This window comes from Dendrobates tinctorius, unplaced genomic scaffold, assembly GCF_039654945.1.
Source record: "Dendrobates tinctorius isolate UK_male_01 unplaced genomic scaffold, ASM3965494v1 ptg000126l, whole genome shotgun sequence".
NCBI classification, from domain to species: Eukaryota; Metazoa; Chordata; class Amphibia; order Anura; family Dendrobatidae; genus Dendrobates; species Dendrobates tinctorius.
Window position 1 is genome coordinate 15,694,820 of NW_027361794.1, and position 13,657 is coordinate 15,708,476.

At 43.1% G+C, this 13,657-nt stretch overlaps 1 protein-coding gene across 1 annotated transcript in view; it reads right to left on the reverse strand.

The window, feature by feature from the left end:
- Nucleotides 1–8,195, reverse strand: part of LOC141047338 (uncharacterized) — a 148,070-nt gene extending 139,875 nt beyond the window's left edge. Inside the window, 6 exon segments of the mRNA XM_073542399.1 lie at nt 2,973–4,367; nt 7,037–7,127; nt 7,327–7,424; nt 7,508–7,631; nt 7,714–7,893; nt 8,023–8,195. Of these exon segments, the coding sequence (XP_073398500.1) occupies nt 2,973–4,367; nt 7,037–7,127; nt 7,327–7,424; nt 7,508–7,631; nt 7,714–7,893; nt 8,023–8,100 (1,966 nt within the window). The 5' untranslated portion in view covers nt 8,101–8,195.
- Nucleotides 8,196–13,657: the final 5,462 nt, after the last annotated feature.

Sequence of the window (13,657 nt, forward strand, 5' to 3'; positions counted from 1 at the left end):
CACCACGTGTGATAATTCTAATGGCCACCATGGGCAATAGTCTCACTTTGGCACCAAGCCAAAAGAAAAAAAGTTCACTTTTGTCCATTTAACTGTCAGATCCCGCCTGGATCATGACACCCCCCATACACAGTGACGGATGGACACTGGGCCCCCTCCATACACAGTGATGGACGGGGATGAACATGGTGACGGGACCTCCATATACAGTGATGGACGGACACAGGGCCCCCATATACACACAAGCAGATACAGAGGCATATACAAATACTGTAATGCATACACATTTGCTGAACACTCACCCAGAAAAAAATGTATTGCTGCACAGCCTGCACTTGAGAGAGCTGATGAAGCCAGCACAGCCGGCATTTTACAGGTCAGACTCAGGACAGGAGCAGAGGAGAGAGTGAGCACAGCCTGCTGACACCACAGCGTCTGTCTGCAGTGCTAATAGCCAGCAACACACAGACAGAGCAGGAAAGCAGTGCACTAGCTGAAGGTATGTGCTGCATTAACTCTTCGGACACACTTTTAAAGGGCCCACATTTTAAAAGAGCCACGCTTTTAAGGGCCCCCGCGACGGCGTGACCTATTCCCTCTCATCATCAGGGCCCACCCACCACCACAGGGCATTTTCCAGGTATCACTCCAGGGTCAGGCCAGACAGACCCTGGCAGGGACTTATGAAGGAGGCAGGAGCTGAGGGCTGGGCCTACCGGAGGAATCTCCGGTATACCGGAGGAATCTCCGGTATACCGGTGCCTCAGTCTGAGCCTGACCCCGCTCATATGTCACAGCTTATGTCATTCTGTTCAGTATTGCTAATTCCCTTTTATATTAGTATCTTTTGCTTTGCTTCCAGTTCACACCAGAATGCTGATCTAGTGGGGGAGAGGTTGTGTGGCCTCAGTGTTTTTGCATATCAGACGTGTTGGATTTTTTAGGGTTTTTTTGTGATTGCAGACAGTATCTTTTCTTTCCTGTCCTATCTAGACAGTTTGGGCCCCATCACTTGCTCATTCTATTTTCTGCCTATATTTGTGCTTCATCGTTTCTCACCGACAATATATGTTTGGGGGCTGTCTATTCCTTTAGGGTTCTACTCCGGGGCAGTTTAGTTTTCCCCTTTCTTGCTTTAGGCTTAGTTAACTCTTTGGCTGTGCCGAAGCATCTAGGGCATTGTAGACACATCCCATGGCTAATGCTAGTTGTGTTGTTAGGTTTAGGGGTCTGCAATCCGCTAAGTTGCCAACCTTTCTGGTTTCCTGGTTGCTTAGCTGATTCCCCAGTAATCCTCCTCAGTGACCGAATCATAACAGAGTCCTCTGCTTCGACCTCGGCAGAGGATTCGGGTTCATCCAGGACTCCAGAAAAGCTCCGGACCTGTTTGTGAACAGGCAGGATGTCGAAGGTCATCTCATCCGGGGACATCTGGAGCGCGATCCCTGGTGAGGACGTCTCCTTTACCTGCCATCTTGGAGACAGGGGATGGTACGCGCTTCATGTCTGCAGGATTCCTGCCAAGCTGATAGCCCCACAGGAACACCAGGGGGCGACAACAACTGCGGCTCCGTCAGTAACCCCAGCCATGGCAATACCACCAGTGCCACGTACAGCAGCAGTGACACCAGCTGCAGTAAGGCAGATCGTTCCTCAGGCTGCAATTGTACCTCAACCAGCAGCCATTCCATCATCATTGCCAACAATAGGACAGGAGACTTTACCAGATAAAGCTCCGCAAGCAGTATATACCCAGGCTGCTACAGCAATCATAATGCATCCAAGACGCAGTAGTCCTGAAGTTCTTCCCTGGAAGCAAGGGAACCAAACAGGTTCAATGTAACCAGGAGGTTGTATCATTCAGCCCCATTAAAATGAACAGAGACTTGGGCAACTCAGAATGAACGACACCACGTGTGATAATTCTAATGGCCACCGGGGGCAATAGTCTCACTTTGGCACCAAGCCAAAGGAAAAAAAGTTCACTTTTGTCCATTTAACTGTCAGATCCCGCCTGGATCATGACACCCCCCATACACAGTGACGGATGGACACTGGGCCCCCTCCATACACAGTGATGGACGGGGATGAACATCAATAGGATCACCAAGGATAGTATTGAATAAAGTGAGCAGTGTCTGCATAATCACTTGTGTATTAATGCTTTCAGGTATACCTCTTATCCAGATATTATTGTGATTTTCTTGCTCATCAACCATATTATACAGACTGTTTATTTGCTGGCTGTGAAGATCCAGTGTTAGTTTATGAGCATTTAGATGGTTGAAAACTTGTACAACATCATCCAATAATCTCTGTACCTTGACAGTAAGCTGTGACAGGCTCTAAGTGAGGGAAATATTTTCAGTTTTGTGTGTGGTCTCCAGCCTCTGTATAAATTGCTCCATGTCTTGTTTAGTAGGCATAGATGCAATATGATATACAAATCAATTATGGTGTTCCACATATCAGAATCCCCTGTGGCTTGGGGGGGGGGGGGGGAGTAAATTCCCCTGTGAAGCAAACATTGCTCAGTATGTGGGCTTCGGTGAGAACACAAGAAGATTTGTGGAGCTGTTTTCTTGTGAGTCCGACATTAAGAAAGGAGAAATTGCAAGACTTTCATGATGTAAGACAGCTCAAGCCTGTGAGTTAAGTCCTTTTTCCAAGCTGAGGCAGTAATGGCACCGGAGTGAGAAGATGTGCCCTTTGATAAGAAATGCGGGAATGTGAATCGCGACACCAATTAATCAGCACAGGCATGGAAGGAGAGTATGAGTGTTTATATTTTAAAGAGCCCAAACATGAGAAATGATAAGATACACTTTTCAGTTAAAACAAGATTCTGAAGCTGAAAAAGGCTTCTTCCCTGTGTGACTACTCTGAAGTTTATTAAGAGTTAAATTCCCAAATAAAACTTTTCCCGCATTAGGAACATGAAAAAAGCTTCTCCCCTGTGTGAGTTCTCTGATGTTTGATAAGATTTGATTTATCTGTAAAACATTTCCCACATTCTGAACAGGAAAAAGGCTTCTCCCCTGTGTGAGTTCTCTGATGTTTGATAAGACTTAATTTATCTGTAAAATATTTCCCACATTCTGAACAGGAAAAAGGCTTCTCCCCTGTGTGAGTTCTCTGATGTTTGATAAGACTTAATTTATCTGTAAAATATTTCCCACATTTTGAACAGGAAAAAGGCTTCTCCCCTGTGTGAGTGCTCTGATGTTTGATAAGACTTGATTTACAGTGAAAACATTTCCCACATTCTGAACATGAAAAAGGTTTCTTCCCTGTGTGAGTTCTCTGATGTGTGATAAGATTTGATTGAGCTGTAAAACATTTTCCACATTCTGAACATGAAAAAGGCTTCTTCCCTGTGTGAGTTCTCTGATGTGTGATAAGATTTGATTGAGCTGTAAAACATTTCCCACATTCTGAACATGAAAAAGGTTTCTTCCCTGTGTGAGTTCTCTGATGTGTGATAAGATTTGGTTGAGCTGTAAAACATTTTCCACATTCTGAACATGAAAAAGGCTTCTCCCCTGTGTGAGTTCTCTGATGTTTGATAAGACTTGATTTATCTGTAAAACATTTCCCACATTCTGAACAGGAAAATGGCTTCTCCCCTGTGTGGGTTCTCTGATGTGTGATAAGATGTGATTTATGGTTAAACCATTTCCCACATTCTGAACATGAAAAAGGCTTCTGCCCTGTGTGAGTTCTCTGATGTTTGATAAGATTCGATTTATGGTTAAAACATTTCCCACATTCTGAACATGAAAAAGGCTTCTCCCCTGTGTGAGTTCTCTGATGTGTGATAAGATTTGATTTCTCTGTAAAACATTTCCCACATTCTGAGCAGGAAAATGGCTTCTCCCCTGTGTGAGTTCTCTGATGTGTGATAAGATGTGATTTATGGCTAAAACATTTTCCACATTCTGAACAGGAAAATAGCTTCTCCTCTGTGTGAGTTCTCTGATGTGTAACTAGATGTGATTTCTGGTTAAAACATTTCCCACACTTGGAGCAAGAATATCTATTCTCCTCTGTGTGAATTTTTTGATATTTAAGAAAAGACTTTTCGAGGGGAAAACTATTTACATATTCAGAACGTGAAAATGGTTTCTTTGCTTTATCAGTTTGCTTTTTAATGCTTCTTTTATGACTTTGAGTTTCCTCAGGGGTCAGTAATGAATCAGAAGACAGGACCTGTTTCAAAGGATCAGATGGTCGATCTTTGCTGTGAAGGGATGAAGGAATATCTGGAGTAATGGCATTCACTTCAATTGTATCTGGTGTAATCTCAAGATCATCTGATTTATAAACTGAAGATGTCAGCTGTCCCCCTGATCTCCTGGTACAGTCATCTGCCAAGAATAAAACCAATTATTATTTTTGAATAAAATCCTTGAAATTTATATTTATTAACATTTCTACTTAATCTCTTTAAACATGCAAATTATGATAAAGAAGTTTAATTAATCACCAAGACAATGACATTTCAGTCTGATAGAAAACCTCATAGCATGAATCAGTAGAGCGTGGTGTTCGACTGTTTGTTCATTCTGCCTCCCAAATGTAGGTGAAAATAATAACAATAAAACTTGTACTCATCTCACAGAAAAAAACAAGCCCCACTCAGGTCCATCATCTACCAGAGGAAAAAACAGAGGTTTCCACATTATTAGTGGCTCTAATGCTCTTGAAAAGCAACATGGCTTCCATAAACCAATTCAGCAATATCCGCTCTCCCAAAGTCACATCTTTCTCTCACTTCTGAGCCTTGTAGTGCGCCCAAACCACATTCATCATCCATGTATTTGGCATTACTATAGCGAGAAGAACCCACTTCATTTACGGTGTGTGTCTCCCGGAGCACAATCTGGGCACTATGTGATGGGTAGTGAGATGGCAAATGTGCGATTTTCTCTCTCCAACATCCACTCAGTGCTAATTTCCAGAGAGTGGCTGTGAAGTCAAAATAGTCACTACTCCTATAGATTAATTCCCTGAGGGTTATAATTTCCATAATTGAGCCACTTTATTGGGTTTTCTACTGCTCTGGTTTTCTATTTTGTCATATTAGGACTTCTGTAAATGGTGTGTCACAATTTTTCTGGGATCTGGTCCTGCAACATCTGTGTCTGCCACCAGGCGCCGCCTTATTCATTCTGCAGGGGGCGCTGGTGATGCAGGAGACATCGCAACCAGAAACTCTGGATGGCACAGGCTCTGTCCTTCCAATAAGATTAGGTTGCCTGGGACCTGTAGTACCATCCAGTCTAGCAGTATGGGATTGTGTGATGTCCAACTGAAGTAACGCATTTTTTGGATTATAAGACGCTCCGGATTATAAGATGCACCCCAAATTTTGAGGAGAAAAATAGGGAAAAAACTATTTTTAATAAAATGGTGATGCTTTTTATAATCCATGCGTCGTATTGCTTACTGGGGGTGGTGGCTGCGGTGAAGTGGGGTCCCAGGGTCGCTGCTGGAGCAGACAAGAGTGGTGCATTGCTGCAGGTCACAGGCTGAGATGAGGGGGCGTTCCAATGTGCGGCACACCGATGCGGATGTCGGGTGCTGCCGTTATACTCTGTCCCCGATGCTGTGGGGGGCTCTGCCGACATTTTGTGAAAGGCCAGAGCCCCCAGCAGCTCTTCCATGGTTTTCTGTGCGGTGGACTGCAGGAAAATGGCTGCCGGGAGGCGTCGCATGGGCAGATGGAGATCTCGGCACCAAGATCTCGGGGGATGAGATCACAGCGCTGAAACACATCACCACAGACGGTGCTTTTGCTCTGGACCTTCAGCCCCTATCAGGACCTTTGTCCTTCTCTGTGCCCTGCCGGACTCGCCTGTATTTCTCATAGCCCTATCTGGGATCTTTGTACTATTCCGCTGTGGTCTCTCCTCTATAATCCATTTTTCTACTTAAGTGAGGCTTGATAAAGACCCATAACAGGGTTGAAACGTTACCTTGATACTTTATTACTGCTGTGGTGACTTCAATAAATTCATCTATGTTATGCACTTGAAAAATCATATTTTGAGTGCGGCTGTTTCTTCACTTATATGACTCTAACTGGACTAGCTCCAGGTTCAGCCTGCACCTGCCCTACACTTAACAGAGTGTACACCATTTATCTATAAACTGCACTCATTCATGGTGGACCATTGGAGCTACTATGAGTCCTGACCACAAGAGCAGGAAAGTATTAGTGCTCCCCATTTCAGGAGAGATTGTGCAGTAATCTGAATTCCTTAGGATTGAAAACATTGTAATATAGGACTTGGAGTGAATCCATGAAGTCAGCGCTCGAGCCATGCCAACACATCTCCTGCAGGCGGGAATAAATGTATATTACAGCCATCAGCCACGCACAGCTTAGAGATATATCATGGCACAGGTGTAATATTTTTATGTAGTTTCTCGCGACCCTGTTTGAAGTTAGTCATTTTTAAATTGAAAAGTCAGGATAAAGGGAAACTCTGTTGTTATTGTACAGAAATTCACACTTGGCCTCACTGCACATTTAATGTTAGTGATCATAAAAGAGAAGTTTGGCCAGAAAGACTGGACCTGGTCTTGTAGGGACCATATGAGACATTCAGCAGCACAGAAGGGAGAGAAGGTAGATTCATCCAATAAGATATCAGGGATCTAGGAAGCCAACAGCATCATTACCCTCCGCTTTCTCTTACAGGCCCATCATAATATTTTTCTTCAAGTGATTTTCTAACTTGTCAGCACATTCTATGTCATTTGGCTTTCTAGTTTACAGATCTGGGCAGGTAATGGTCAGCGTCTTCTAATACCGGATCCTCAATGGATCCTCCAGGTTGTAACTTCTATAGAAAAGGGCTTTCAATGAACAACGTCATTTGAAATGTTTTGGATGGTGGAAAACGTGGTCTAGCGGCAAAATGGTGATCACACGACTGTGATACGGCCGGACTACACCACCGATAAAGCCGCCATAGCCAGTGACTGAGAAGAATCTCTAACTTGTCTATATTTAGTGGTCAGTACTCACCTGACTGGTTATAAGCAGTAATCTCCTCTTTACATCGCTCATCACCCTTCACATATGTCTCTGTAGTATTAATATGGGTCAAATCTTCACCCTAAAATAAATATTGTAAAAAGTCACAGACAGATGGAGAAGTCACATCTAAGATCATCTCTAATCCTGCCATCTCCACCGTTCTCATTACATAAGAATAAAACATATAATACTGGTGGATAAAACAAGACTGAGCACAAGACCTTCACAGCCGTCTACACATCATAGGGGAGATCTCATGACAACTTCTCTCCATCTACCTGATGATCCTGAGGAACATTGAGATCTTCTTGTTTATAGTCCTGTGGAAGAAGAGGACGGGGACATCTCTCTGGTGTTGTCTTCTTACTGGATAGATCTGGAGGAAACACATACAGGGACTGAATTCATTCTTTACATACAGATAATTATAGGCCGTGTGTATTTAGTCCTGTCTATTACCTGGTGATGAGAGGGGCTGGGGAACCTCCATCATGACGTCCTTGTACAGATCTTTGTGTCCTTCTAAATAATCCCACTCCTCCATGGAGAAATAGACGGCGACATCCTGACACCTTATAGGAACCTGACACATACAATGATACCGTCATCCCCCGATCCCTTCATAGCGTTACTGTATAATGTCGCAGCATTCCCAGCAGTGTCACCTCTCCAGTCAGCAGCTCAATCATCTTGTAGGTGAGTTCTAGGATCTCCTGGACATTTATGTCACCATGGATTAGTGGGAGAGGTGGAGGCCCTGTGATTGGGCTCAGGGGTCTTCTCCATCCCTCAGACACAGGGTCCTGACAGCGCTCACTAGAGGTCTTCTTCACTACTGTGTAATCCTGGTTATGGAGAGACACATTAATAAATCTCACTACAGACATTTCCAGAGTCCTCACCTCTCCAGTTCTGTCCATCTGTTATTCCCATAGATAAGACTGATGTAATGTGACGTCATCAGAATCTCTCACCTCTCCAGTAAGCCGGAAGAGGATCTCTAGGGTGAGGTGTAATATCCTCTCCGCCATCTTGTCTCTGTCCATATCCATCTTTGATGGGTAAATCAGGAAAATTCTCTTATGTAGAAGATCTTCACTGAGAGGATCCGATATTGTAGAGACCTGAATGAGAAGATGAGCCGATGTAACATCATAAAAATCCTGTGTAATAATACAATTACTGGAGATAATAAGGGAAACATATGAGGAGATTTATTATTTTACAGTATTTAGTTTCCTTCTTTACATCTACTAATAAAACCTATATATTTAGGCCACAGACAACAAGCAGTTTCTCCCTCGGAGTCGGCAGCTGAATACGTTCCTCATAGACTCATCTTCCATAACGCTAATTCTCGTCTCATTACCGACACTGGAATCGGCATTAGCAATACTGCAGGAGATATTCATTACACGGGACAGGAGAAATAACTACTTCATGATGAGGACGACATCTTCATCTTCTACTACGGCTCTAGAAACATATTTGGCCGGAGTCCGTAACTGACTCCATCCCCACCGGCCGTCTATATGAAGGTTTCCCGTCTTCCCCGCACTGTAATCTTCTATCACGTTAGATCTCAGCTCTGATTCACACACAGAATTTTGAGGCTTTTAACCCCTTCCTGACATCCGACGTACTATCCCGTCCACGGTACCCGGGCTCGTATGACCGTGGACGGGATAGTACGTCGGGTCCTTTAACCCCTTCACCCCCAAGGGTGGTTTGCACGTTCATGACCGGGCCAATTTTTACAATTCTGACCACTGTACCTTTATGAGGTCATAACTCTCGAACGCTTCCATGGATCCCGGTGATTCTGACATTGTTTTCTCGTGACATATTGTACTTCATGTTAGTGGTAAAATTTCATTCAAATAACTTGCGTTTATTTGTGAGAAAAACGGAAATTTGGCGAAAATTTTGAAAATTTCGCAATTTTCCAACTTTGAATTTTTATGCCCTTAAATCACAGAGATAAGGCACACAAAAAACTTGATAACTAACATTTCCCACATGTTTACTTTACATCAGCACAATTTTGGAACCAAAATTTTTTTTTGTTAGGAAGTTATAAGGGTTAAAAGTTGACCAGCGATTTCTCATTTTTACAACACCATTTTATTTTTAGGACCACATCACATTTGAAGCCACTTTGAGGGGTCTATATGATAGAAAATACACAAAAGTGACACCATTCTAAAAACTGCACCCCTTAAGGTTCTCAAAACCACATTCAAGAAGTTTATTAACCCTTTAGGTGCGTCACAGGAATTTTTTTGAATATTTAAAAAAAAATGAACATCTAACTTTTTTTCATAAAAAAAATACTTCAGGTTCAATTTTTTTTATTTTACCAAGGGTAACAGGAGAAATTGAACTGCAAAAGTTATTGTGCAATTTGTCCTGAGTACGCAGATACCTGATATGTGGGGGGGAACGACTGTTTCGGCGCATGGCAGAGCTCAGAATGGAAGGAGCGCCGTTTGACTTTTTCAATGCAAAATTGGCTGGAATTCAGATTGGACGCCATGTCACGTTTGGAGAGTCCCTGATGTACCTAAACAGTGGAAACCCCCTACAAGTGACCCCATTTTGGAAACTAGACCCCCCAAGGAACTTATCTAGATATGTGGTGAGAACTTTGAACCCACAAGGGCTTTACAGAAGTTTATAACGTACAGCGGTACAATTAAAAAATCATATTTTTTCCACAAAAATGATCTTTTCACCCCAATTTTTATTTTCCCAAGGGTAACAGGACCCTAAAAGTTATTGTGCAATTTGTCCTGAGTATGCTGATACCCCACATGTGGGGGTAAACCACTATTTGGGCGCATGGCAGAGCTCGGAAGGGAAGCAGCGCCATTTGACGTTTTTGGCTGGAATTGAGATCGGACACCATGTCGCGTTTGGAAAACCCCTGATGTACCAAAACAGTGGAAACCCCCCACAAATGACACCATTTTGGAAACTAGACCCCCTAAGGAACTTATCTAGATGTGTGGTGAGAACTTTGAACCCCCATGGGCTTCACAGAAGTTTATAACATAAAGCCATACAATTAAAAAATCATATTTTTTCAACAAAAATGATCTTTTCACCCTCAATTCTTATTTTTCCAAGGGTAACAGGACCCTAAAAGTTATTGTGCAATTTGTCCTGAGTACGCTGATACCCCACATGTGGGGGTAAACCACTATTTGGGCGCATGGCAGAGCTCGGAAGGGAAGCAGCGCCATTTGACGTTTTTGGCTGGAATTGAGATCGGACACCATGTCGCGTTTGGAAAACCCCTGATGTACCAAAACAGTGGAAACCCCCCACAAATGACACCATTTTGGAAACTAGACACCCTAAGGAACTTATCTAGATGTGTGGTGAGAACTTTGAACCCCCATGGGCTTCACAGAAGTTTATAACATAAAGCCATACAATTAAAAAATCATATTTTTTCCACAAAAATGATCTTTTCACCCTCAATTCTTATTTTTCCAAGGGTAACAGGACCCTAAAAGTTATTGTGCAATTTGTCCTGAGTACGCTGATACCCCACATGTGGGGGTAAACCACTATTTGGGGGCATGGCAGAGCTCGGAAGGGAAGCAGCGCCATTTGACGTTTTTGGCTGGAATTGAGATCGGACACCATGTCGCGTTTGGAAAACTCCTGATGTACCAAAACAGTGGAACCCCCCACAAATGACACCATTTTGGAAACTAGACCCCCTAAGGAACTTATCTAGATGTGTGGTGAGCACTTTGACCCCCCCAGTGCTTCACAGAAGTTTACAACGCCCGGGCGTGAAAATAAAAAATTCGTATTTTTTCCACAAACATGATCTTTTAGTCACCATTTTTTTATTTTCCCAAGGGTACCAGGAGAAATTGGACCCCAAAAGTTGTTGTCCAATTTGTCCTGAGTATGCTGATACCCCATATGTGGGAGAAAACTACTGTATGGGCACACGTCGGGGCTCGGAAGGGAAGTAGTGACGTTTTGGAATGCAGACTTTGATGGAATAGTCTGCGGGTGTGATATTGCCTTTGGAGAGCCCCTAATGTACCTAAACAGTGGAAACCCCCCACAAATGACACCATTTTGTAAACTAGACCCCCCAAGGAACTTATCTAGATGTGTGGTGAGCATTTTGACCCCCCCAGTGCTTCACAGAAGTTTACAACGCCCGGGCGTGAAAATAAAAAATTCGTATTTTTTCCACAAACATGATCTTTTAGTCACCATTTTTTTATTTTCCCAAGGGTACCAGGAGAAATTGGACCCCAAAAGTTGTTTTCCAATTTGTCCTGAGTACGCTGCTACCCCATATGTGGGAGAAAACTACTGTATGGGCACACGTCAGGGCTCGGAAGGGAAGTAGTGACGTTTTGGAATGCAGACTTTGATGGAATGGTCTGCGGGTGTCATGTTGCCTTTGGAGAGCCCCTAATGTACCTAAACAGTGGAAACCCCCCACAAATGACACCATTTTGTAAACTAGACCCCCCAAGAAACTTATCTAGATGTGTGGTGAGCACTTTGACCCCCCCAGTGCTTCACAGAAGTTTACAACGCCCGGGCGTGAAAATAAAAAATTCGTATTTTTTCCACAAACATGATCTTTTAGTCACCATTTTTTTTATTTTCCCAAGGGTACCAGGAGAAATTGGACCCCAAAAGTTGTTGTCCAATTTGTCCTGAGTACGCTGACACCCCATATGTGGGAGAAAACTACTGTATGGACACACGTCGGGGCTCGGAAGGGAAGCAGTGACGTTTTGGAACGCAGACTTTGATGGAATGGTCTGCGGGTGTCATGTGCGTTTGGAGAGCCCCTGATGTACCTAAACTATTGAAACTCCCCACAAGTGACCCCATTTTGGACACTAGACCCCCCACGGAACTTATCTAGATGTGTGGTGAGCATTTTGAACCCCCAAGTGCTTCACAGAAGTTTATAACACTCGGACGTGAAAATAAAAAAATCATTTTTTTTCCACAAAAATGATATTTTTGCCCCCAATTTTTTATTTTCCTAAGGGTAACAGGAGAAATTGGACCCCAAAAATTGTTTTGCAATTTGTCCTGAGTAGGCTGATACCCTACATGAGGGGGTAAAACACTGTTTGGGCGCATAGCAGAGCTTGGAAGGGAAGGAGCACCATTTGACTTTTTCAACTCAGAATTGGCTGGAATTGAGATCAGACGCCATGTTGCATTTGGAGAGCCCCTGATGTGCCCAAACAGTGGAAACCCCCAATTCTAACTCCAACCCGAACCCCAACACGCCCCTAACCCTAGCCCTAACCCTAGCCCTAACCCTAGCCCTAACCCTAGCCCTAGCCCTAACCCTAACCCTAGCCCTAACCCTAACCTAACCCTACCCCAACACACCCCTAGCCCTAACCCTAGCCCTAACCCTAATGGAAAAATGGAAATAAATACATTTTTTTTATTTTATTATTTTTCCCTAACTAAAGGGGTGATAACGGGGGGTTTGATTTACTATTTATGGCGGTTTTTATGTTTGGCGGCTGTCGCACGCTAAAAGATGCTTTTTATTGTAAAAATAGTTTTTGCATCACCACATATTGAGAGCTATAATTTTTCCGTATTTTGACCCACCGAGTCATGTGAGGTCTTATTTTTTGCGGGACGAGTTGACGTTTTTATTGGTACCATTTTCGGGCACGTGAAATTTTTTGATCGCTTTTTATTCCGATTTTTGGGACGCAGAATGAACAAAAACCAGCGTTTCATGAATTTCTTTTGGGGGGGGCATTTACACCGTCCCGCGTGCGGTAAAATTGATAAAGCGCTTTTATTCTTCGGGTCAGTATGGTTACAGCGATACCTCATTTAGGTCGTTTTTTTATGTTTTTGTCGGTTTTATGCAATGAAAACTATTTTATATAAAAAATAATTATTTTTGCATCGCTTTATTCTGCGAGTTATAACTTTTTTATTTTTTTGCTGATGATGCTGTGTGGCGGCTTGTTTTTTGCGGGACAAGATGACGTTTTCAGCGGTACCATGGATATTTATATGCGTCTTTTTGATCTCGCGTTATTGCACTTTTTGTTTGGCGGTATGATAATAAATCATTATTTTTTGCTTCGTTTTTTATTTTTATTTTTTAAGGGGTTCGCTAAAGGGGTTAACTAATGGGACAGTTTTATAGGGCAGGTCGTTACGGACGCGGCGATACCTAATATGTGTACATTTATTGGTTTTTTTTTTAATTATTTTAAAAAAATGAATTTATTGGGGAATATTTTTTTTTTTTTTTTACTAATTTATTTGGCGATTTTTTTTAATTTATTTTTACACTTTTTTTTTAATTTTTTTTTACTTTATTACATAGTCCCAGGTGGGACATCACTGTCCTGTGACAGATCGCTGATCTGTCACATCACAGATCACTGTGACAGATCAGCAATCTGTCACAGGCAGTGCACAAGGCTTCCTCATGCCTGCGCTTTGCAGGCACTGAGGAAGCCAGCTTCCCCAGGCCCCCGAAGGCCCCCGTCGCCATCTTGGATTCGGGGGCCTGGAGGATAGGAGCCCCCCGCAGCAGCGCTGCACATTGTGCTGCCGTGGGGGGCT